The sequence below is a fragment of the Podarcis gaigeae genome, assembly GCF_964106915.1.
Source record: "Podarcis gaigeae genome assembly, chromosome: 1".
NCBI classification, from domain to species: Eukaryota; Metazoa; Chordata; class Lepidosauria; order Squamata; family Lacertidae; genus Podarcis; species Podarcis gaigeae.
The window spans coordinates 78,855,970-78,881,712 of record NC_139678.1 but is presented as its reverse complement, the minus strand read 5'-3'; the positions used below and the strand labels follow the sequence as shown (position 1 = coordinate 78,881,712).

General features: G+C 42.4%; 1 protein-coding gene across 3 annotated transcripts in view; it reads left to right on the top strand.

Moving 5' to 3' along the window:
* Positions 1 to 2,383: 2,383 nt before the first annotated feature.
* Positions 2,384 to 25,743, top strand: part of LOC310852807 (SITS-binding protein-like) — a 33,273-nt gene continuing 9,913 nt past the window's right edge. Inside the window, exons 1-10 of one of the 3 annotated variants that reach the window (XM_083756861.1) lie at positions 2,384 to 2,742; positions 4,577 to 4,647; positions 7,072 to 7,293; positions 10,525 to 10,696; positions 12,395 to 12,602; positions 13,450 to 13,600; positions 14,497 to 14,700; positions 16,165 to 16,433; positions 17,482 to 17,618; positions 24,557 to 24,678. In XM_083756861.1, coding sequence (XP_083612987.1) covers positions 4,600 to 4,647; positions 7,072 to 7,293; positions 10,525 to 10,696; positions 12,395 to 12,602; positions 13,450 to 13,600; positions 14,497 to 14,700; positions 16,165 to 16,433; positions 17,482 to 17,618; positions 24,557 to 24,678 — 1,533 coding nt within the window. In that variant the 5' untranslated portion in view covers positions 2,384 to 2,742; positions 4,577 to 4,599. Of the gene's footprint in view, positions 2,743 to 4,576; positions 4,648 to 6,813; positions 7,294 to 10,524; positions 10,697 to 12,394; positions 12,603 to 13,449; positions 13,601 to 14,496; positions 14,701 to 16,164; positions 16,434 to 17,481; positions 17,619 to 24,556; positions 24,679 to 25,743 lie in introns of those variants that run through there. The other 2 variants (XM_083756860.1, XM_083756859.1) reach the window with 2 other exon arrangements.

Sequence of the window (25,743 nt, the reverse complement as noted above, 5' to 3'; positions counted from 1 at the left end):
ATTTAGGTAGCCTAACTGCAGGCAAGACTGCAGCCTCTGAATCTAGAGTTCCAGCACGAGCTCCAATTTGATTCATTGCAGTTCTGCTACTTTAAATCCTGGCCTGCATTTCTCTATCATATCCAGTTGGGAGCATCAGGAACCAAGGGCCTCCTTGGCTACTTAGGGATGATGAAATTAGTTGAAAGGGGAAAGCAACACAGAAGGTAGTAAAGGCAGGAATGTTTACAAGGCAGGCTTTATTGGCCAGTTGCTGTACGCCTGGCCTCAGTTAGCATCTGTGTGGATTAAGGAGCAGGCCCTTTAAATGTATTTATCATGAGTTAAATCTGATACAATGAGCTTTTGTGCCTTTGAGTTATAATTTTCCCTTCTGTTTTCATGTTTTATGTCTGACTCTGGTTCCTTGTATGCTAAGCCCTGTAACTATTAACGGGCAGTTCTAAGGGGATTCCATTATACTGCTTTTGAAGAATATGGGGTTTGAGCCTGAGGCAGTCTGCTGTTGAAACCTTTAAAAGCTTATAGCCTCCTGAAAGGGGAGATGGAGGGGAGAAACCCCAACTACTTCTCTCAAAACCTGCAGTCTTTGAAATAGCAACCATCAGGTGTTGGAATGAACAGATGGCAACAGTGAGATAATTCAGAGTTTTAGATGAACCTGAGGACTTACCTCACTTTCAATGAGCACCACTCTAGAATGTAAGTGAAACACAGCTTTCTTGGACTATAGGACTTGGAAATCCAAAGCTGAAGCAAGCTTGTTTTCTTCTTCTCCAAAGCGTAGGATCCGAACATATGGATTTAAGTTACAAGAAATGAGATTCTTGTAAATATCAGGAAGAATTTTCTGATGGTAAGAGCTGTTCAACAGTTGGACAGACCCTCTTCGAAGATAGTGGACTCCCCTTCATTAGAAGTTTTTAAGCAGAGGTTGGATGGCGAACTGTCATGGATGCTTTTGTTGAGATTCCTACACTGAAAGGGGTTGGACTAGATGTCCCTCAGGGTCCCTATTCTACAGAATCAATTTTATTATTCTACAGGGAACAACAAAAGGAATAACTTGCACCATTCTGAACAAGCCTTCCCCCTGAATTCATCATCTGGCTCCTGTGTTCATCATCTGAGGCTCTTTTCCATGTGACCTCCTCCAAGTGAGATGTGAAGGGTTGCAAGATGAGAACCTACATTTTCAGTGGTGGCTTCACATTTGTGAAATGCTTTCCCCAGGGAGGCATGTCTGGCAGGATCACTTTCTGTTTTTAGATGCCGGGCAAAAAATAAAAATTGCCCAGGCTTTTGGCCATTAATTTAAAGGACACTTAAGTATATTTGCAGCTTCTTTTGTTCATCTATTTATTGGAGTGGGTTGAATTTAATCTGCCCTTTTATGCATATTACCAATAAGCATTTTAGTTTGTTTTTTTTTTTCTCTTTTTGATACTTGGTTTTAATGTTTGTCTTGTACGTTGCTTCAGGTTACTTTTGTGAAAAAAGTTAAATTATTATTATTGTTCCTGGAAAATGATTCACCTTTTGTTTGTAAAGGGGCCAACTAGAAGCCTTCCCCCAGTGCATTTGCTTGTTTATGTTTGGGGTCTTTTAATTTTTTTAAATTACCGCACTACTTCTGACATGTGTATGTTAAGTTACATATCTGGTCACTGTAGCAGCTTTTGTCATTTGTGGGATGAGAACAAAAAGTAAGCTGAAAGATTGGCTCCTTCATTTAAGTGCCATGTTCCCTTTAGAAATGTTGTCATCTGAGAGCAGCAACTCAAATCAAAGAATTGGTCATAAAACTAGATGTTGGAAGCGCTTGACTTGCTAAGGACACCCCAGAATCACTGGGTCCTGAGAATATTTCTATCAAGCACTCTGTCTATGCTTTTGACGTATTATTTGAACAGTCACAGGAACATTGGAAACTGCCTTATGTTGACCATTAGCCCACCTAGCTGCATTGACTGGCAAAGGCTTTCCAGGATTTCAGGCAATAGTCTCTCTGGGCCCAACCTGAATACGATGGAGATTGAACCTGCTTGGAACGTGTGTGCTCTACCACTCACCTTTGATAAATTTGTTCTGCCCTTCAAAGGGCTTGTCAACAATACGTCAGCTGGGTCCAACCTCATAAAGTTTCCTAAAACATAGCTACCACTACCATGGGTTTCATCCACTGGAAATCTTGCAATTATCTGCATATAAATACACATATAGACTTGCAACTCTACACAAGTAGAAATGTCATTGAATAACAATACACAATCACTTAACTACAGAGTAGTTATCATACCTCAGTAAATTGGTGCAATCTTGCCTGTTCTTTGACTGTGTGTTATTTCTGATTAGTTTACTGGGATGCATAAAACGAGTTATACCATATCTGGCTAGCTTGGATGACTGGGTTTTGTCTTGGGTCTGCTGCTCTGATGTCTGGATCAGGATGACATTATCATGGCAACCTTTAGGATGTCACCACATGGCATCATCACTTTGAACGCACAATTGTTCCACCCACAGCTGTTGTTGATGCATTTTGCTCTGAAATCGGCACTAACCTTCCTGTTTTTCTTCAACAGCGTTTCCAAGATTTTGCAAGCAGTTTTTAGAAGCCTTGGATTACACAGAACCAATCTGTCTGAGGAACAGTCACATCTACTGCTTTGTATTTTTTACCGTAGCTTCTGGCTTCTGCCAGGTGAAATTGCTGATCTTCCAACAGCTTACAAGAAGAAGGTAAGGTTTATTTTACTGGAAGTCTATTTAATTGAAACTGGAATAATCTGGTAATGTTTCCTTCTTAATTATTTGTTGTTACACCACAGAATGCAGAGAAATAAGTGTTCATTTCCCCCCCCCCATCTCTATTTCCAATTGTCTATAGTCAGGATGTGCTAATAACCACTTTCCCCCATACTTTACCCTAACAATAATTATCACTGTAATAATTATGATAAGGAACACATACACACAAACCAACTTTCAACAAATATATTTTTTTTAAAAAATTCACAATATTAAAAAAAACAACAATAGGAACATAAAAGACTACCTTCCACTAGGTCAGATTATTTGTCCGTCTGATTGTCTATTCAACTCTATGACCAATCTTTTCTCATTTTAACTCTAAAGTGGATTAATTCCTTTTTTAATTATTATTGCTGGGCACTTTTCTAAAGACTTTCTTCAGGAGCTACAGTTCTAGAACTATTTCCATTACTAAGAACTTTCACATTCTCAGATGCAAACCTGCCTAAATGTCTTGAAGACATCAAGTACCTTCAGAACTACCTTTTCATTTATTTATTTTACTATTTATTAAATTACCACCCTTCACCTGAGGATCACAGAGTGGTTTACAATATACGGACACAAAAATACGCACCGTAGTAACAAACAAACAAAAATAATTCCCACAAACCTACCTGTCCAATAATCTGAGAGACGGTATGGTGGAGTTGTTATAGTGTCAGACTAGGACCCGGGAGTCCTAGGTTCAGATCCAAACTCACTCATGAAGTTCACTGGGTGATCTTGGGTGCGTCTTTTTGAGCCTAACCTACCTTATGGGCCAGCATTCAACTACCTTGTCCCACCAGCACAAGTATTTTTTTGCGCAATGGAACTTCCCCCTCTCCCCATGCATACCCGGTGGCCTCGCCAAACCTGTTCCAGAGGATTAGGGGGAGAGAGCCTCTAGAACAGATTTAGGGGGTGCACAGGGGGAGGAGAGGGGGGAAATGTTCCATTGCACAAGCAGAAATCCTTGTGTTGATGGAATGTTCACTTAGCACTACATTGGATTCTGCACAGGGTTGTTGTAAGGATAAGCAGACATAGTGGAGGTGATGGGAGAAACATATTCACTTCCCTAAGCTACTCAGAGGAAGAGTGGGAAATTGAATGGAGATAGCTGGCTTCCTTAAAGCTGCAATTTAGTTTTATTGTTTATGAGAGATGAGAAGAATCCTATGCATTCATAACAAGTGAAAACACACATATATCAGCAATGATTTATTGTTAAAACACTCAATAAAAGCCTTCGAGTTCCTTGTAAACAGCTGGGCCTTGTCCTTTTTCTTTTACTCTTAACCATGGGTAGGCAAACTAAGGCCCGGGGGCCGGATCCGTCCCAATTGCCTTCTAAATCTGGCTCGCGGACAGTCCGGGAATCAGTGTGTTTTTACATGACTAGAATGTGTCCTTTTATTTAAAATGCATCTCTGGGTTATTTGTGAGGCCTGCCTGGTGTTTTTACATGAGTAGAGTGTGTGCTTTTATTTAAAATGCATCTCTGAGTTATTTGTGGGGCATAGGAATTCGTTCATATATTTTTTTTCAAAATATAGTCCAACCCCCCCACTTTAGCTTAAGTTTATGACTAGTTCACACTGACACATGGATCAGAACCATCTGGGGTCAATAAGACTTTCTGGATGGCTTTGCATTATGTTTCAGACTCAAAGGCTGCTTTGTCATATTTCCTTAATCCTTATTTGCACTTACTGGCCCTTTAGCTGTTGTACCATGATATCACCCGCTAATCAAGTGCTATTTCCTCCCTCCGCAGGAATCCAGTTAGCTCTGGAAACAATGCCAAATTGCTGCTCTGGAACCTTGATTGTTTCCCTTCAGTTTCAGGTGAGTCAATTGCTCTGGGCCTGATTTTAAACTTCTGTGGATTAAGTAAGCATATAGTTCATTTGTATACTAGCAATGCAATCTGATCCATGTTTTTGCATGCTTCGAAAAGCAAACTGTGCATTCATGTAAATGGCCAGCATGCTGGTGCACATTGCTTAGCAGTTTCTGGGGTGCTCCTCCCCTGCTGCTGTGCCATGGATAAAACAAAATGTCTTGTTGTGTTGTTGAAATCCAGACTCATGGTTTATTTCTTCCAAACCGTGAGTGGTAGCCAAAGTTGGTTCTTGGTTTACCACTTATGGTTTGTTTGGAGAAACAAGTCACAAGCCTGGGTTCAGACATCCCAACAAACCAGACTTGAGCTTCTTTCATCTATAGCATGACGGTAGCAAGTGCAGGAATGCCACTGGAACTTTTGAGCAGGATGCTACACATTAGAGTATAGTTTGCTTCAGATTATTATTTGATGTGATATTTGAACTGTGAATTGTGTTTATGAGGCCACAGAGTGGAAACAAGTTGTGATAGAACACTCTAAATGACTTCCATGAATATGGGACTTGGAACTGCCCAGTTCAGATGTTTGTCAGTCCTAGTTCTGGCAGGTTAAAGAGATCTGTGAAGTTATAAAACTCCACCACATTTAAAGCTGCTGGTTTTTATTGTGCCATTCTTGCCTTTATGTATTTTGAAAACAGTGCTTGTGGAGGAAGAAGCATTCCCTTTGGCAAACCCTGCTCTCTTTAGGAGATGGTAGTGTTTGTGCCAAAACTATTTTCTAAGTTCTACCTGAAAGCAAATGAAAACTAGTCCAGATCTTTATGTCCTTCCCAGAATTTTGATGTAGAAAAAGAACATTTGGAAAGAGAATGAATCGTGTTCTTCGTTGTGTAACCAGCATAGTTCTTTCAGTTGAGCTTATCTGGTTTATATTAATGAAAAGCTGATCTTTGTTCGGTTTAAATGGAATATTTTAAGTAAAGATTTTTCCCTTTGCAAAAGAGCCCCGAGAGCTAAAGGTTCTGCCTCTGTCTTTAAAATTAAGAAGTGGTTAAAAAGAGCGAGAGGGAATCTCTAAAACTTTGGGGGTTGTGTATGTGGGGGTCTGTTCGTCATTAGAAAATAATTTCAATTAAGCTGCCATCCTAAAACAGATTTATCAAGGAGTAATCCCTGTTAAACTTACTTCTGAGTAAACATAAGATTGCACTGCACGGCCCCTAAAAATAATAGTGTTTAATGCACTCTGTTTGAAATCTGACCAGAGCCAAGAAGACCAAATACATAACGGTATCTATTGTGCATAATGTAACACCGTGACATCTGACATCTGTAAAGTATTCTGTTCAAAGGCTCAAGCCCTCACTAATGTAAATGCTGAAAATTCAATTTGACATTCAAGGACCCCGTGCTTATTTACATCATCAAAGATTTGTGATTAACACTCTTCAAAACTGTGATAGCTCAACAGAATATAATAAGACATTTATTATTTCAGACTCCTGGCTTGTAATTTTGATTTGGCAACCATATTCAGGGCTAATAAGCTTTAACGATGCTTTCAAAGTAAGCTGGTCGTCTGTGGGTCCCTGTTACGGTTTTGGGGGCTTCAAAAGGTTGAGTCCAAACCCAGAAGTGGAGCTGGATTGACAGTTTGTCGTTTCTTATAACACAGATGCTTCCCACTTACCTGTTCTGTGAGCAGGCTGTGAGCAGGCTAGGATCCAGGGTCTCACTGCATATGTGCGCTTCTATTAAACTATGGACAGAGTTCCTGATTAGGCACAGTCTGACAGGCCAAAGAAATGTCATGGCTCAAGGACCTAGGATAAATCTGGCAGGGGCAAATAGATCTGACACCACACATTTGCAGCTATATTTTGTAGGCTTCTAGCGCAGAACTGGCTAGAATCACTTCCCCAGACTTAAGTCTCTCTTTTGAATGTAATGCACTGAGAAGTGCTGGGAAAAGCTTTGAAAAGTTGTACCTTTCCCCACTTCTTTTTTGTTCTTTCCCTCCCCTGGGCAGGGATAGTGCGAAGTTACTCATGGACAGCAGGGGGGGAAGAATCAAATCTGAACTGAGCTTCCTGCAAAGCTCTAAAAAGGGGAGAGCTCTGTGCCTTGAGAGTCCTTCCTAGATCATATGGGGGGGGAAATATTCTTCGTGTGAGTAAAATGCCTCACAATCGTCCCAGGAACCCGACTCCAGTTCCAGAGGTGACGTGGGATTCTGGGCTGAAGGAAATGAATGAGACCTGGAAAGGAGCAATTGCCTGCCTTGGGGTAGCTGTGTTCTTTGTGATGACCATTGGGATTATCTACTGGCAAGTGGTGGATCAGCCAAACAAAAATTGGATCCTGAAAGGGAATGCCAGTGGTCTTATTTGGGAAAGAAAAGCTCATTCCCTCATCCTGCAGACTCTGAGTGAGGACAAAACTTTCCTGGAGATTCACATGGGAAGACTCTCAGATGTGGAGGTACCTTTAATGAAGAATCTGTGTTGGATAAACAAGACAGAATTCTGTTACACCTGGGAAGCCACTGCACATTTGAATATCTCCTTGGAGTCCAGCCTTTCTTCCAACACGGAGTGCTACAGCATCGGTTGGACACCTCTGCACTGCCAGGTTAAGATCAAGGTAATTAACTACAGCTTCAGTTTATTTCACTAAATATTACGCTCATGTCGCATTCCCAACAAACTTTACAGAGTGTGAACATCAACACTGATAAAGATGCCAGTAATACGCATGCTAATCAAAACAAGCATTGACATCTTAAACTTGGTCCTTGCAGTAAATGTAGATCTGCATTTTTCGTTGTTGCCTATTTATGAAAATCCTGGTTTTTTAAGGTAAAAGTTCAACCCCCTAAAAGAATCTCCAGGATCCCTTGGCAAATACCAAGATATCTGCAGACAAAGACAAAATTGCAAGAATACAAAAGTAAATCAGCGAGCTAAATCCAAAACCAGTTCTAGCTCTGCACCTTTGTAGTGTTGTGTATAACCGGAGAGAGGAAGAACCACCTTTCTAAAAATGAACCAAGTAGTACCTAAAATTGTATCGGTCTCTGAAAATTGCAAGCTAAGAAAGTTCCCTTGCCACCATAGTCATGACATAACTTATTATTATTATTTATCATGGAATGACAGTGGGAGTCTTCAAAACAGCTTTTTTTCTGTGCTCCAAAGAAGGAGGTGGGGGTGCTTTATAAATCTTGTGAAAGTAACAAATCTATCTGCACCAGCATTGAAATCTAAGAACTGTGTTTCTCTCTGGATATATTGAAAGCTGGATAGGAGTGTTTTGGCATCTCCTGCATGTATGAACTTCTTACAGCAATATAGGATTTGGGCAGCAGTCCCAGGCATATGAAACATCCCACTGAAATGTGTGAGATTTTCCTCCAAGTAAATATGTTTATGAGTCAGCATTAAACACATATTTTATGGACAGGATTTTGCAACAATATCTAGAAATTTATTTATTCTTGTACTTGGCTTTTCAGCCTCAACCATCTCAGGATCTGAGACAGGTTAAAAATATTTATGTGGACCTATTGACATATAAGAAACTAGAACAATTCAAAAGAATGTGATCCTAAGCTGACATACTTGGTTGGAAGCAGGGGTATTTTCTTGAGCGATGTAAATAACTCTCTTGAATCAGGAATGCACCACTCATTAGCAATGCTAATGCAGGAATGCTTTTAAATATTTTTTTAAAAAATAAAGATACATTTAAAATACAAACAAACAGAATGTACATTCCAATTGAGGTTTTATTTTGGAATTAAAGACATAGGAAATGCAAACCTAACTATCTTGAATGAAAAAAAAAAAAATTGTTTTGACTATGGCAGACCAACACGGCTACCTATCTGTATCTTGAATGAAAACAGCTTTTTAAATCAGTGGGTGATCTGCTTGCTTTGACTATCTGACCTATTTTTGCTCTCAATGCACAGCATATACCTTGTTTGTTTTAGTGTACTGGTGTTGGAGACATCAGAATGCAGACCAGAATGGAAAAAATTCCAGGCAGCAATATTTTTAAAAGAAGTTTTATTGACTTTGGTTTATTTGTCAGACAAGCAAAGCAAAGTGGGTACATTCAGCAAAAATGAGAGAATGCCCCCGAACACCAGGGGCAGACAGTTTTTATCCCCTTAGGCAAAGCAAAGTTCAGCCTCTAAACTCACCCCCCAAACATTCCCCTTTATGCATATTCATTGAAGCTCAACCAATTAAAGAATTGATGGTGGCCCTTCGGTTCCAAGCTGCATTATCCACTAGGTGGCACTGAGGGCTTAAAATCCTCTTGACCTATTTCCAATTCCTTGTAAAACCACATCGGCCATCCATGTTCTCACCTTATTTTGTGGTGGGCTACATCTTTCCTGTTGTTCGCTCTATTCTCGGTGTGTTTACGGGAATTGGGTCAATAGCTAGAGCAGGTGTGAAGCGCTCAGACCACATTTGCTGCATTTACAAAAATGCTGTGTGCAGGCAGAGGAGAGAAATAGCTTTTAGCTTTTAGCTTGCTTCTTATAAAATGGCTTCAGTCTATAAAATGGCTCCAGCCTGGCTCTCCAAAGTGGACCCAGGTGGACCCCTGGTCCTCACTCCTTCATTGGTATGCTAGCAGTACCTGAAAGAAATTCAAAATCTGTGCAGTCATGTTTTCTATGTAAAATACAATTTTTAGTTCAGGATCTTGGGGAGGAAGAGGTCAGTTAGCATAAACAGCTCTAATTAAACCACTCAGTTTTAAACATGAGGCTCACACTGGGTCAAATTCTTTGACCTCAATTAGGCATTCTGGTTCATGCTAGAATTTCTGCAGACTTTCAAAAGGTTTAGCAATCATAGGAGTACCCTAATCAAAGTCTCAAAAATGAAGCCAAGCCTTTTTCAGAGATTCATAGATTGAATTGAAAGGACCTTGCCATAGCTTTGTGTTATCATGGTCCCTTATAGACTAAGCATATGGAACCAAAGACTTCTCAGTTGTACAATGATACAGAGAAACTCTTGCACTGATTGCATTAGGGGGCTGAGAATGCCCAGGAAGCAACATTCAGATGCATATCAAAGACTAAGGAAGAAAAAGCCAGAGTGTCAAACTGGAAACAAGCAATTGTTTTTTAGGAGAGTTCTAAGTGATACAATAAAGGCAACTTGCTTTTGGTCTACACAAGAGGCAGGTTTCTTTTATCCTGCTGTCATCATGATCAAACAGACTTTTTGGAACATTCTCCACATCTGCCAAACCTGCTTATCGGAAACAGTCGTAGCACAAGTGTGCATGGTATAATCAGTTACGCTCCTTTTCCTCTACTCAGGGAAGGCAGGGGGGAACTGACATCCAGTTTTGGTTATAAAATGGGAAAGCCAAGCCAGAATTAGCTTTATTAAATATATTTCAAGGCACAATGATAGACAATTGGTACAAAACAGTTTGAGAAATATGACTAGAAATCTTCCCCTCATTGGTGGCTGATCAACCTTAACTGTGTAAAGGAGACGACATAAATGTTAACCCTGATGCCTTCAAAAACTCCAAAATCCCTTTTGAAATGTGTCTGGGCTTTCATCTAAGAGGCCTTGTGCTATTAGCCAGTGATTATGCAATCACATGGGAGGTAAAACTTGCTGATCTCATTTGTTCAGTGGAAGTAAATGCTTTTAAAAGGGTCTAGGGCAACCTGAATATTTGAGTAAAAATAACCCCACAGCTGGGTGAATAAGGTTGGAGCAAGGACAGGTCATTTGGGCACAAACATGTACCCTTGCATATTTTATAGATTTAACCAAGGCTATTCTTCAAAATTATACATGAGTTTTTCTGTAATATTTTGCTTTCCAGGACTGCTTTTCCATGGTAAATATTTCCTGGTATGGAGGAGCAAGTGTCAGCAGCCAGCATTGGCCTCTGAACAACGTGAGCATCAAGGCCCAGCCATTCATTATCAGCAACCTCGCCAAAACCCCAGCTGCTTATGGCTCTGTCTTAGAAAGATATTTTTTGGGATCAACTGGTAAGAGTTGCCTTCCTCGCTTGATTTCCCAACACTGTTGACTGTAAATAGCTTTTCTATGGCTTTAGTATTTTATTTTCTTTTTAATACAATCCAACTGAATGAAAAATTAAGACGGTAACTAGGGTTGTATCTTCTCCAAGAAAGGTGGCTAGCTACATCAAGTACCTGCCTCACTGATACAGTAAACAGAGAGTAATGTATCATACCTTAATAGTTGGATGGCCATGGACTCTACTTTACAGAGGACAGTCCTCTGTTTGAATGGCTGTCTGGTCCAAATCTAGTTTTAAAGAACCATAAGAAGGAAGAGTGAGCAGGAGTCTTCAAGCTGTCCACCAACACAGGTCACCTGGCCACATTCTTTCCCATTACAGTGAGATTATACATATATGAAGTAGCATATGCAAGTTTTATGCAATCCTGTGCCCTCTTTTTTGTTGACACAGTTCCTCTTTTTTGCAATGTGTACACGGCCATCTTACTAGCGCATTGTGCAGCAATGGTTTCGAATATTAGCTTTTGATGTGGGAATTCCTCTTACTTTCTTTTCTTTCTGAGGAACAGCTCAAATTTGCCTTCCTTAAAAAATAAAAACAAAAAAGAAAAGGGAAGATGTATGAGGAAGGATATGCCCTCCCCGCATTCCATTCCCTTTCTACCAGTGCATTAAATCCTAGTACATTAGCCCCAGGCACATAAAATTTGAACTGGTTTGTATTCTAATTTGTCTAAAATGTCTACACTGGCCAGGCAAAATTGCTAGTCAATTTCCCTTCTGCACCATAGTTCACAGTAACTTATTGACGTGTGACATTAATAGCATGGCAGAATTTCAGAAGACATGTTGTTGCCACTAGTGTACAGAGCAGGGATTGCTAACATGGTGCCCTCCAGATGTTGTTGGATTCCAGCTCCCAACAGCCCTAGCTAGCATGGCCAAAGGTCAGAAATGTTGCTAGTTAATACTCCAGCAATATCTGGAGGGCACCACAGTGTTTACCTTTGGTATAGAGTCTGGGAGCTTCCATGTCTCTTTGCTATGTTGCATTTTAGAAGGACAGGGAATGACCATTCCTAAAGGAGGATATACCACGTCTCTGGGCTGAGTATCACCCTATGAGGAGGATTCTCTGTCAGGATCAACAACTTTGGAAGGCCGGGCTGTGTTCAGTTTGGAGATGCTTTGCAAGTCCATGATTAAAAGAAGAAAAAAATCTAATTACATTGATAGTATTCAATCAGTTATGAGATTTTGATACCTAATTATAGTTATTAGACATATTATGCAATAAGTAAACAACAGAATGTTTACGATCTCAGCCATGAGCAATATAACTCACAATCTCTACAAGGCTTATGTGCCTTTGACAACAACAAAAAGCAGAGCCACGTGGAGTCCCTGTTTTATTCCTTAAATAAGCAAATTTGCTAGAATGGCAACAGCCAGTGTCAACTTTCTAGGACAATTAGGATGGCACAGAGAAATGTGCACCCTTGGATGCAGGCAGAGAAGTCTATGTAGGCTTATGCCCTTTTGTCATCATCTGCACAGAAATGGAAGTGAGTGAGTTCTGATTTCTCACACTGGATTAAAAAAATGATACTGGAATTTCATCAAATGCATGACAAAGTAAAGCACAGTCATAACTGTCTGATTTCTTTTTTTATACGTTTGTGTGTTTGTTATCTCTAAAGGAGTGACAGTGCTGATTGCCTCAGACATACCCATCTTCCTCTCAGTAGAGAGGAACAAACGTTTTTGCCTTGAGAGTACCCTTGGCGTCAACATGGCATCCCTGCAGTACACAGTGTGTGTCAGTCAAAACATCACGTCTGCCCATCAGGAAGTGGGAAGCCAGCTTTCAGGACATCAGCGGAAGCTGCCAGATACTGACATACTAAGGTAAGAAAGATATCAGAAAAGTTTGGTCTGACATTAAGCACCCAACCAGCTATAGGGTGGCAAGATCTTAAGGATATGGGTACATGCAAAGGTGTATAACAGAAATCCAAAAAGGCAAACTGTAAAATAGAAGTAGTTGGTTTTGTTATTCCTTTTATATATATAACCCGCTTTTAGGTCCAGTGTTATATGGTTCTAGCAGCTGCTCCCAGTCACCAGTCTAGCAGCCACATTCTGAATTAATTGCAGTTTCTGAGTCACCTTCAAAGGTAGCTAGCTGCACATAGAGTGTGCTGCAGTAGGGCCAGTCCTGATTGTAAGGTCAGCGGTTCAAATCCCTGCGACAGGGTGAGCTCCCATTGCTCAGTCCCAGCTCCTGCCCACCTAGCAGTTCGAAAGTATGTCAAAGTGGCGGTAAGGTAAACGGTGTTTCCGTGTGGTGCTCTGGTTCGCCAGAAGCGGCTTAGTCATGCTGGCCACATGACCCGGAAAAACTGTCTACGGACAAACGCCGGCTCCCTCAGCCAGTAAAGCGAGATGAGCGCTGCAACTACCAGAGTCATTTGTGACTGGACTTAACTGTCAGGGGTCCTTTACCTTTACCTTATGAACCTGAGAAATGGAATCAAGTGGGGAATTTGCATATCCTATTAGACAGGAACATAAGTTTTCTGCCGACACGAGTCCCCTCCCTTTTTAAACATCTGCAGGCATATACTAGATATGCTGGTTTAACCTAACTATTTTAGTTTTTTGACTTCCTTCTCATCTTGAAAAACCTGTGGGCCAGATAATAAATAGGTGTTAAGTTCAAGCAAAGCTTCTTTCTTTAACTACACCGATACAGGTTGCCTGTCTGGAGCTATTACAGAGCAGCAGATTCTGCTGCCAAGGTGGAGCGAGGATTAAGATATTTCTTCAACAGACTGCAAAGGCATCACCTCGGGGAGGGGCTAATCGCTCTCAGTGAACTTTCCACAGTGCTACTTGGTAATACGGTATGTGCATCTTTGGAGGTCACGGGCAAGCTGCAGAGCTAGAGGGCAGCATTTTCACCCACTCTGTTAATTCCTCAAATATATATCTTTCCCAGCATTCTGCATTAAATTGTAATAGCTAAAGTATCACTTTTCAAAACCTTAGCCAGCAAACTCCCATTTTCCATGTACAGGAGTGTTTTCACAGACTTTGACAACAGCTAGATTTGGTGTTTTAGCTTGGTAAGTGTGTATTAGGTCAGTTCACTTGCAGACCAAATAATATTTTTGTCCATCCCTAGTTGGGACTGATTCCTTAATAGATTCCCATTAACACCATATAAATGTTATTGGACTATCTCCTATTTGAATCTATCTCCTATTTAATCTGACTGCTTAGATAGCAACTGGTGAACTTAACTTATTAAGGCTTAAGCTAGTGGGGCTCCTATTGGCATTCCATCTAGGCTCTAACTAGGTCCATAAACCCTTATCTTCTACATTCCAGACCATTCATTGGAATACTGCAGCATTGTTCAAGCCAAGGCTATGTGAATCTTGTGAGTGGAAGCTCCATCTAAGCCACTTTGACTTTAATTGATGCTTTAAGAGCCTTTATAGCTGTTACCAGCAGCAGGACTGAAGAGTTTTTTCAAATTATGCCAAACCCAGTGTGGTGTGGTGCCTTTTTAAACACACACACACACACACACACACTACTTGATGCACTTCTGTTTTTTTGTGCTGAAATATTAAACAGAAGTAGGGTAAAATTTCTTGGAGATGTCATCTTGAGACCCTGTTAAATAAATAGCAGAGTGTGTTTTGCTGCTTAGTCTTACCTTCCAAACATTATAGTCCCTGGTCCTATGACAAAATCCTTGTCTAATGGTGCACACTATTCTCTCTTCTTTCAGGAACACAAGTTTTTACCTGTGATGAGACGAAAAGGGTTGTATAGTCCAAGGCTTGCCATGGACTCCTCCCTTACAAAACATCTAAAGCTTTCCATAACTGTGTCCCCTTTTGCAAGCATCAACTCCCAACTTTTTCAGATGTCTCTACAGGAAGGCAAAGAAGACTATTGGCTGAGCCGCCACTCTGAATCTGGTGACTACTCGGTACAAGTCCCTAATACAACCTCTTGCACTTGACCAATTACCTCTAGAGGTTCCTAGCCTGCAAGGAACCAGTAGGTATAAGGCTTTCTCGGCTTGCTCAACATACATTAGCAGGCGTTAATGAGCCAAAGCACATGTTATGTCGGAGATGCGTGATTGGATCCCCCCAGTTGGTAGTACGTGAGACTCTTAATTGCAAAGTTGTGAGTCCCAGCTCGACAATGGACAAAAGATTCCTGCATTGCAGGGTTCTGGGTCTATGACTCTATAGCAGGGTTGAGGAGCTGTTTCCAGCCTGTGGATTGGATGTCTAGGTCCCTCACCCTGCCCCCTGCTGGCCATTCTGACAAGTAGATGGGACTGCCCACTCGTCATTCAGCTGGCATCACAGTGATGTCAGGTGACGTGCTTTATTTTGCCTGGGCAGTTTGAAATCACACTCAATGGACCAAGACACAGGATTCTGCAGGAGCTGACAATAAGTTGAGTGTTTGCACTTGCAAAGCCCTGTGCCTTTGCAAGCACTGCCAATCAGCATTTTTCTTCTCCTGATAGCAGCTACCATGACCCCTGTTTGGATGGAGCCCTGACATGGTAGTCTTACCCTCCTTCCTTGTACCAAAGCCTTGATGCGAATTACCCTCCCTGAGCTGCAGAGGCGAAAATATGCAATACAGTCATAGAAAGGAACCTATATGGAGGGGGAACTTTTCTCTCCATGCCGTAAGCTCAATCTAAACTGGGTGTCAGTGTTGGGTCGCTTACAGCGACTTTTAGGAAAGTAAAATCATGGCAGGATACCTAATCATTGATTTCCCACATCATGTCTAGTAAGGCCCTTGTAATCAATAATCAAGCTGTACCTAAATAATGGTTCTTGGGCCTATAATCTATTTCAGGAAATTATAGCTATACTGTATCTTCAATGGTGTCTGCAAAAGAAATATATTTCAGGCCATGTTTTATTAAGCAATGTAATGTAGCAGGCTATCATTTTTTAAAAAAAATAAAAATAAATCTATTGCCTAATAAAATTGTCTCAGTGCCCATGATACACATAAATACAGAGTGATGCCTTTGTTTTGAAAATGCACATTAGCTATAAAATATTCTATGCTGTGTTCATATGATTCTGCCTAGAATTTGAGGCAAGGAGTACTGCCATTCGGAGAGCATAACCTTGAAACCAAGTGCTCACAAATGGTCCCTGCACTCCCCTTAATCTGGCGCTGCCAACTATTAGTTTAGGCAGGGAACATCCAATATGGTAGCTTCTAGATATTCCTGGACTGTAACTGCTATCATGCCTGACCATTGGCTATGCTGTCTGAGGCTGATGGGAGTTGGAGCCCATAACCTTCTGGGGGCCCCCACATTGGTTACCTGCACATGAGGTGAACCAGGAAGTCAACCTAGCCCTTTATGCTTCTGCTGTTCTCTTCTGATGGCTGTTTCCTATTGCAGGTGCCGCTGCTCACCAGATGGAAAGGGCAGTTTTCTGCTCAGCTAAATGTAACCAGCCGGGCTGCGGTGCTCTGGTACATGGAGCAAGTGAGCCTCTTGAGGCAGCGACTGGGAGCAGAGTATTTGGTTTTTGAAAGTGGCGAAGGCAATTGGTTTATGGAGCAAGCAATCCCACCTCCCACAGAACTTGGAGGGGATAAGTACATTCACATTTTAGCCTCAATGGCAGCTGCATTGGGAAACTCGTCAATAATTAGCGCCGGCACGAGGTTTGTCTCAGGATAACTCTCCTAACTGTCTGTTTCTGAGGGCATCCTATCAGTATGCACCATCTCCTGCCCCTTCTTTTTATTTCGTTAAAAAAATATTTTAGGGGAAATCTCACATCCCCCTTTCACCCCTTTCTCTGTCCTTGTCATTTGCTGCTGGTGCTGCTGTAATCTGAAGGAGAGTCATGGGGGACAGTGTGAGCTAATGAACAGAGGCATCGATGTGCGTTCAGCATGGGCTCTTCCTTTCCAGAAAAGTGGCTTCAGCTTGCATGAACTGGGTTGCCATATGTCCTTCTTTTCCAGAGCATGTCCTCTTTTTCATGGGTGTGTAAAATGAGAGTCGCTGTGGTCTAAGCCACTGAGCCTCTTGGGCTTGTCGATCAGAAGGCCAGTGGTTGAAATCCACGCAACAGGGTGAGCTCCCGTTGCTCTGTCCCAGCTCCTGCCAACCTAGCAGTTCGAAAGCACACCAGTGCAAGTAGAGAATTAGGTACTGCTGTGGCGTGAAGGTAAATGGTATTTACCTTCCTGTTGCGCCAGAATCGGTTTAGTCATGCTGGCCACGTGACCCGAAAAGCTGTCTGTGGACAAACGCCAGCCCCCTTGGCCTGAAAGCAAGATGAGCGCTGCAACCCCATAGTCGCCTTTGACTGGACTTAACCATCCAAGGGTCCTTTACCTTTTTTTTTACCCATAGTTAAAAGTAGAAGTTGACAGATGTGTCCTCTTTTTTGCTTTTCAAAATATGGCAACCCTAGCATGAAGCCAAGCCACCAGCTGCTATGTGACAATGCGTCCTTAGAACTGTCTATGACTTTGATGCAATGCTGCACCTGTGCCTTAAGTTGGCCTCCCTCAACCTGGTGCTCTCCAGGTGTTGTTGAACAACTGCTCTCAGTGGCTCCAACCATCATGGCTAAGTCAGGGGTTATGGGAGTTGTGATTCAACAACATCTAGAGGGCGTCAAGTCTGGGGAAGGCTGAATGATTACTGTGCCTTTCAGTATTTCCAGTTTGACTCCTGGTCTGTTTCTGCTGCTTCTAGAGCCAGCCACCTGCCGCTCTTTCTCCAAATGAACCCCCGCCAGTCCGACTGGAGCTACGCTGGCTTGAAAGGGATTATTCCATCGGTGCTTCATTACAGTCTTCTTGGTTATAACTTTTTTATTCCGGATGCAATAGGTAACATTATTTTAAGGTCAACTTCTCCTACTTCTTCTTCGAATCCGTTTTATAGAAGGGCTGAAGATGCCCCTGAGAGAAAAGGCAGATCTCATGGGCAGAGCCCATATGCTGTGTGTTAAGAGGACCCAGATTCAATCCCTGGCATTTTTGGGAAGGGCTGCAAAAGACCCATGTCTGAAACACTGGAGAGAAGTTGCTGGTCAATGCAGAGTCTTGATCAGCTGCCATCCAGATGTCAGGCTGCAACTCCCATCAGCCCCAAACAGCAAGGCCAGTGGTTGGGGTTGATGAGAGTTGGAGTCTAACAACATCTGGAATAATAATAATAATAATAATAATAATAATAATAATAATAATAATTTTTATTTATACCCTGCCCTCCCCAGCCAAGGTCGGGCTCAGGGCGGCTAACAAGCAATAATAAAAACAAGTTGAATGAATACAACTTAAAAACAAGATTAAAATACAACATTAAAATATTGGTACGTAGGTACGAGGGTCCTAGGCCGTGAAGGGCTTTAAAGGACAAAACCAGCACCTTAAATCTGACCCTGTACTCCACTGGGAGCCAGTGTAGCTGGAAAAGCACTGGGTGAATATGCTCCCATGGCAGAGACCCCGTGAGGAGCCTCACTGCAGCATTCTGCACCTGCTGGAGTTTCTGGGACAGCTTCAAGGGCAGCCCCGCATAGAGCGAATTACAGTAGTCAAGCCTGGAGGTGACCGTTGCATGGATCACTGTGGCCAGGTCGGGGCAGGAAAGGTAAGGGACCAACTGCTTGATGCGGCGAAGGTGGAAAAATGTCGCCTTGGCTGTTGCTGTAACCTGCGCCTCCATGGAAAGGGAGGCATCAAGGATTACACCCAAACTCTTAACAGAAGGCAATGGCACTAATTAGGCCCCCACAAGAGAAGGGAGTTGGAAGACACTATGTTGGCTACTGCCTCTCTAAATAATACTGTGCTAGATGGACCATTAGGCAGCTTTCTATGCTCCTGCAGGGGAGATGAATGCATATAATCTGCTCGCCTAATCAACTATGTTCATGAAAGCTACACCAAGCAGAACTTGAGGAACATCAGTGCCTGAAGTTCTGTTTGGTGCACCATTAGATTTAATTGATTTTCTGTTGACAAGAATTGGCCAGCACATTTCTTAAGCATTAAAAAAATTAAGCAGGAATTGCATATACATTCAGTTCTGCCGAAATTAGAGGGTGTTGTTGTTGTTGTTTTAAAAGTGTTTAGAAATAGAAGTAATGGCATCCCAGCTTCATTCATCTGGTTAGCAAAAGCCCAGGGGCTTTTGGACTGCAACTGATTTGTAGCATGGATCGCATCGACCCCATAGCTCAGCGATTGAGCGCATGCTTGGCATGCAAAAGGTCCCTGATTCAGTCCTGCACACAGCCAAACACCCTTAAAACCTTTTAAAGTTCTCATTTATGTTGACGCTGATGTAATGAACTACATGCAGCAGGTTTAAATTTCTTCATTTCGGACTGCAATGTAAAGATCTGGATTCAGCATTCAGAGTTATGCATACCTGGGGGGAAACTGTGTAATGAGAACAAAGTTTCCAGAGCAGTCCATTTGTAAAAAATCAGGGGATGCATCTGACAAATGGGAAGGCAGCTTGGACAACCAATCTTTCTCTTCCCCTCTTCCACCTGTACCCTTCAGAAAGCTGATGAGGCCTAGCAAGCATTGAGGGCTGTGCCATAAGGGACTGCAGTGAGAGAGGTGGATTCCCTGAAATCAGGTGGAGGAATTTTGCACCATTTGTACAGGGCTCCCGTTTGGGGGCAGTTCTCCCTTCCTACTGCAGTCCTGTAAAGCCCGGACACAGTGGCTTTTGGGGGAGGTACAGTACTGTATACTGAAGAAGCCAGAAGTGAAAACATTTGCTTTAAAACTTTAATATCTCTGTGTTATTGGTTACTGTAATAAATGTATGATATTAGGCTTGTATTTTAGCAACCAGAAGGACTTCCGTTACACAGTTGGACTTCCCCCCACCCCATGGGGCTCCTAAATCTGTTCTGGGGGTTCCCCCAACCTTCTAGAGCAGGTTTTGGGATAGCATGGGACAGAGGTCCTGTTGCACAAGTGGAAGTAATTGAACTCCCACATTTTTTAGTTGAATATCATCCTTCTGGTATTGCATCTAACTGCATTCCTATGGGAGCCAGCACTTTCTGAAGTGCTGTGTGATGCCTTAAAAATCTTATCCGTACACACACATACCCATAACAATATCTATGTCTCTTAGAAGAGAAGGTAAAATTTTGTGGCAAGAGATATAAAAATATTAATAGTTTTTTTTAACAATAGACTTGAACCCTGTAGTAAATCCTTCTTTTCGTGCTGAAAAGAGGGAGCTCATGCACTCCTTGTTCTCACAGTGAGCTGTCACTTTTGATAAAATGTGAGGCTGTTTCAGAACGAAATATTCTGTTTTGGAAAGCAATTCCCCTTTCTGAAGGAATTGGGCTCCTTAAGCCTGAGGCAATATTTTTAATAAGAATCCTCTCTTGACCCTCACCCTTTCGCCTGCTAGCCAGCACCTAGTATTTCACCAGGAAATCTGCTTGCTCCCCTTTGCAGCATGCTTTCCTTATTTCAGTTTTCTGCTCTGGTGGAGGAAACCTATGTTATGATCTCCAACCCCCTTCAGGATTTATGAAGCTAGATGAACCGGTGTCATGTCGCATTACATGGCAAAGTATTTTGGATGTGTTGAAACGCTACATAACCCTGCATGGGATGACAGGACACAATATTTCCTATTGCAAGTGATATTGGTAGCATCTGTGGAATTGCTTTATCTTTCTGGATATGCATGGATTTTAAGATGGTCTCTGCAACCTGCTAATATGGATGGGTTTATGTTTCAAGGTTATAGTTCATTCTTCCCATTTGGCAAACAAGCTGCATGGGTGTACTCTTCAGCATCTACCTTCTGTGGGTGGGGATGGGGCAGAACTGTTTTGGCACAAGGTTTCCCAAGACTTTTCAGTCTGTAAGTGTCCCTTCACTACATTTCTACCTAGAAGGTGTTTCTTTCATGTTGGATTAAGAAGTCATGTCTCTGCAGATCATAAAAAGATTTAAATTTATGTATGTGGGGGCCTGACAGTTTTCTACTTTGATAAAGAAACTATGCAGCTGGACAACAAATGTAACTTCCTTGCATGGAATTTTAAGTCAGGGTATCCAATGTGGTGTTCCCAATATGCTTTTGGCTCCAGCCCCCATCAGCCTCAGCCAGCATGGCCAATGGTCAGGGAAGGAGGAAGTTGTAGTCCAACAACATCTGGAAGGCATTATAATTATAATTATTTATTAAATTTGTATACCGCCCTTCAGCTGTAGATCTCAAGGTGGGACACAACATAAAATGCAGTATAAAAACACAAAATACATGATAAAAACAAGAACAAGAAACACAAAAAACCCTCTTCTTTGCTCGCTTCGAGAAGGAGCCACCTGAGACGCCGGTATTACAGCCACCAGCCCATAGGGGCCCCTCATTCACTGTAGAGGAGCATGAGGTGAGACAGGTATTGAGGATGGTGAATCCGAGGAAGGCTGCTGGACCTGATGGCATCACGGGAAAGGTGTTGAAGGGCTGTGCGGATCAGTTGGCGAGGGTCTTTACTAAGATCTTCAACAAGTCCTTACACCAGTCTATTGTCCCACCCTGCCTGAAGTCGTCAACTATTGTTCCTCTGCCTAAAAAATCCACAATCAGTAGTCTGAACGACTACAGACCAGTTGCACTGACTCCAATCATCATGAAGTGTTTTGAGAAACTGGTGCGCCGTCACATTATTTCCTGTCTTCCATCAACTTTTGACAACTACCAGTTTGCATACAGGGCAAATAGATCCACGGAAGACGCTATCACTACCACTCTCCATGCTGCTCTGTTCCATCTGGAGCAGCCGGGGAGTTATGTGAGGCTGCTGTTTGTGGATTTTAGCTCTGCTTTTAACACTATCCTCCCCCATAGACTGGTGTCCAAGCTAGAGGCGATTGGACTCTCCAACTCCACCTGTCTCTGGGTTTTGGACTTTTTGTCAGAACGTTCTCAGAGGGTTAGAGTAGGGTCACATATGTCCACAGCCCTTAGCCTTAACACCGGCTCACCACAGGGTTGTGTGTTGAGTCCCCTGCTCTATACTCTCTATACGTATGATTGTACAGCCATTTATTCCAGCAACAAAATCATCAAGTTTGCTGATGACACTACGGTGGTGGGGCTCATTTCAGGAGGGGATGAGTCCGCCTATCGGGACGAGGTGGAGCGGCTTTGTGCTTGGTGTGGAGAGAACAATCTGGCTCTTAATACGACTAAGACCAAGGAATTGGTGGTGGATTACAGGAAAAAAAAGGCGGACATTCAGCCCTTGTATATCAACGGGGAACGGGTGGAGAGGGTGGCGGAATTCAGGTTTTTGGGAGTGACTATCGATCAGGGCATGACTTGGAGCGCAAATACCACTGCTCTGGTGAAGAAGGCCCAGCAGAGAATTTATTTCCTCAGACTTTTAAAGAAGAACAATCTGAGTGAGAGACTGCTGGTGTCCTTCTACCGAGGCTCCATAGAGAGCATTCTCACATACTGTATTTGTGCCTGGTTCTCCAGCTGTACAGCTAGGAAGAGGAAGGTGCTCCAGAAGGTCATAACCACAGCCCAAAGGATTATTGGTCATCCCCTCCCATCTTTGGAAGAACTGTACGGTTCCCGTTGTCTTAGGAAAGCAAACAATATCCTGCAGGATGCATCTCACCCGGGACACAGTCTGTTTGTACTACTGCCTTCTGGCAGGAGATACAGAAACATCAAGTCAAGGACAAATAGACTGAAAAATAGTTTCTATCCAAGAGCTGTGGCCTTCTTAAATGCAGTAACTCGATAGTGTGACCTGGGAGTTTGATGGGTGTGGGTGTGGGTGTGGCTGGAATGTGGTTTGTTTGGTTGTTGTTGTTGTGTTGCTTTTGTTGTTTTTAAGGGATGGCATCCAATTTCGTTGCACTTGTGCAATGTTGCACTTGTGTAATGACAATAAAGAATCTATCTATCTAAACCAATGAACCCCACCCCTCCTCCTCCCACAAACCCATTTAAAAGGGAAATAAGATGTTAATCAGCCAAAGGCCTGGTTGGCTACTCCTGCATAGTTAATGTGTTTCAAGATGCCCCTGTGGTCCTTAGTTATAATGTCATAGACATGTTTTTTTCTGGTTTATTTGTGGTAGGTTGGAATGGCCCCTAAGAACCCCCCCCCCCAAACACTGATGTGAATTCAGCGGTTATCAGGAATAAATGAGATACACAGGAGTACGGAACGTTTTCTTTTCAGGGTCTTTAGCACAATATTATGTATTTTACCTGCTGTGTCCATGGTTTGCCTTCCAGGCTGCTGACTGTTGATGTTATAATACGCCAGCAGTCAAGCTGCTAAAGCAACGAATGCAAAGCACGCGCCAGAAAGAGAGATGAAAGATGTTCTTTCTTTTAACATATTATCTGGATTGCCCACTATTTATACTATGTACTGTTCCTTTCCAGCTGGAAACTGCCCCCCATTTGTTTCACATCTCAGCTTGAATCCTTCATAATGTACTCCAAGCCAATTACATTGTTTTGTGTTAGGAGTCAGATGGTCAGAAATGTTGTTTCTCTGTGAAATCTCAATATACTCAGTGTCCCCATCCCCGTCCCCCCGACACCCCACTTTCCCACTGCTTTTGAAATTCTTCCTACAACTTGTGTTTCCAGAATGCCAGCAATGCCAAAATGTGAGTTGGATCAGGCCATTCTTCAGTTCCACTTGCTTTGAGCCGTCGAGACTGTTTAAGCATCTGGCATGTGTCTTTTTGAACAACGCTGGCTTCTCTAGCCTCTTCTTTCTCCCTTTGGATCTTATTGGCTCCTGTAGTGTACCAGCAAATAGAAGACAGAAGCCACTTCCAAGCTGCCACTCTTTTGTGGGGAATGGCCATAGCTCAATGGTAGGCCATCTGCTTTGTATGGAAGAAGACCAGGTAGAAACAGGAATGTTCCTTTCCAAGACCCCAGACTGCTGCTGCCGGACAATGAAGACAACATTGAGCTGGACTGACCAACATATAATGACCCCCTAGCTGTAAAGCAGCAAATTTAGATCGTGCAATTAAAGTGGATGTGGTGCTCTCGTGCAGCAAACCTGCTTCCAACCCCCCTGGAATTTTCATGATAAGAAAAGTGTGTGGGGGGGGGTACGCATTGAAAATGATTGTGGCATATAACTTGGACACAAATAAAGCAGCATGAAGTCTCAATAAATAACAGTGTTGTAAAACATTCATGCAGATTTTGTGCATCTGTATCAGGATGAATGCTCAATTAGCTGGCTGTCTGGAAGAGCCCTGGGTTGAAACTATTGTATTTTAACATTTTGTACTATTGTATTTTAATATTTTGTTGGATATAAATAATAATCATCATCATCATCATCATCTCAGCAATGGCCGCAATAGCACAAATGAAGTCTATTGCAATGGCCCTCCCCTTAAAGCTATCCAGGGAAGTTTCGCTACAGGCAGAGTTGGCATTTTGCAGTGGACGCAGCAGACGCCACTGCCAGAAGACCCAGTGCAGTGCAGGAGAAGCTGAGATACATGAGGCCTGGTGGTGATGCAAGAGCACACTGGTGCCTTGTTAGAAATCTCAGGGTTTATCATTAACATAACATTCCTAAACAAAACAAAAAATTCCTTCCAGTAGCACCTTAAAGACCAACTAAGTTAGTTCTTGGTATGAGGTTCGTGTGCATGCACACTTCTTCAGATTCCTAAATTACTGGATCAAAGATTAAAGTTGAATTCTAAATATTTATAACGGTTTTCCTATTGCCCAACCATTTTTATTTGTTTGTGCTGTGCAGGAGGAAGTCTTGCAAATGAATTTCTGGTCGATGAAGAGCTATATATTAGATGGCTGCAGATTGTGACTTTCCTTCCTGTGATGTCTTTCCGTACTCCACCTTGGGTCTGTTGTGATGACTGGGTAGGTATATCAACTACGACTGGTATGCTAATGATAATATTCTGTTCTCTTGGTTCCCGAATTCTCTCCCTCAGTTCTTACTAATGTTTTTTTATCTCTACAATGTCTCTTTTGGATGCTTCACCACCACCAAAGTTTAAGGTGGATTAAACAGTATACTCTGTATGTCTTCTCTGAAATCATCACTTCCATCTTCCTGGACACATCATCAGTACTCTCATCCAGGACTGGCCCAATGCATTTTGCTGCCTGAGGTGAAGGGCAAGATGGTCCATTTCACATACAGAAGCTAACTGGACCAGCAGTTGAATCTTAATCTAACACTGGTGGTAGGACAGGGTCCTCTGCCACACCTGAAATAGCAAGTCAGCTTATGGGGGCCAGGACATGCCATGTAGCATATATAGCTCTGTCCTCTAACATAGGGGCTTAGGAGGAGCAGCAAGGTGGCTGTAATTGCTGCCTCCCCACCCAACATCTGCTGCCTAGGGAAACTGCTTCACTTTGCCCAAAGGTAGGGCTAGCTGTGAGCTTCAGTTTTGCACAGGGGTGTGGGTGGGTGTTATGGAGAAAGGGAGGGGGAGAGAAATTTGCCTCTGTGTTGTTCGTTAGCAAAACATTCTGGTGCCAGATCTTGCAATATTTTTCTTCTTAACACTGCCAACATTTGCTTTTTCTGATTTCATAGAAACTCTGGTTCAAGTTCTTGTATTTTCTGGCCTCAGCTATCACCAGGGCTTTCTTATACCTCATCTTAAATTCTTATTTCAGCCCTAAACTCTGCCGCATACCTTGCTCATGGCATTCTACCATTCAGCCTTCTTTTTTGCTTCTCTTAATCAGTTCAAATTACCCCCTCCTCCTAGTTGCTTCATGCTGTGTGTGCCCCATCTCTCCTTTCTAATTCCCCTTTCACATTCTTTCTCCCACTATTCTGCTTATACTAATCTTCTTATCTTAGTCCTTTAGCTATGCTCTCTTAGTCCTTTAGCTATGTTCTAGAGCTCAGCTGAAACTTCAAAGAAGGCAGTTTTCTGAAAAAAGGCCACCTTACAGAATTTGCTC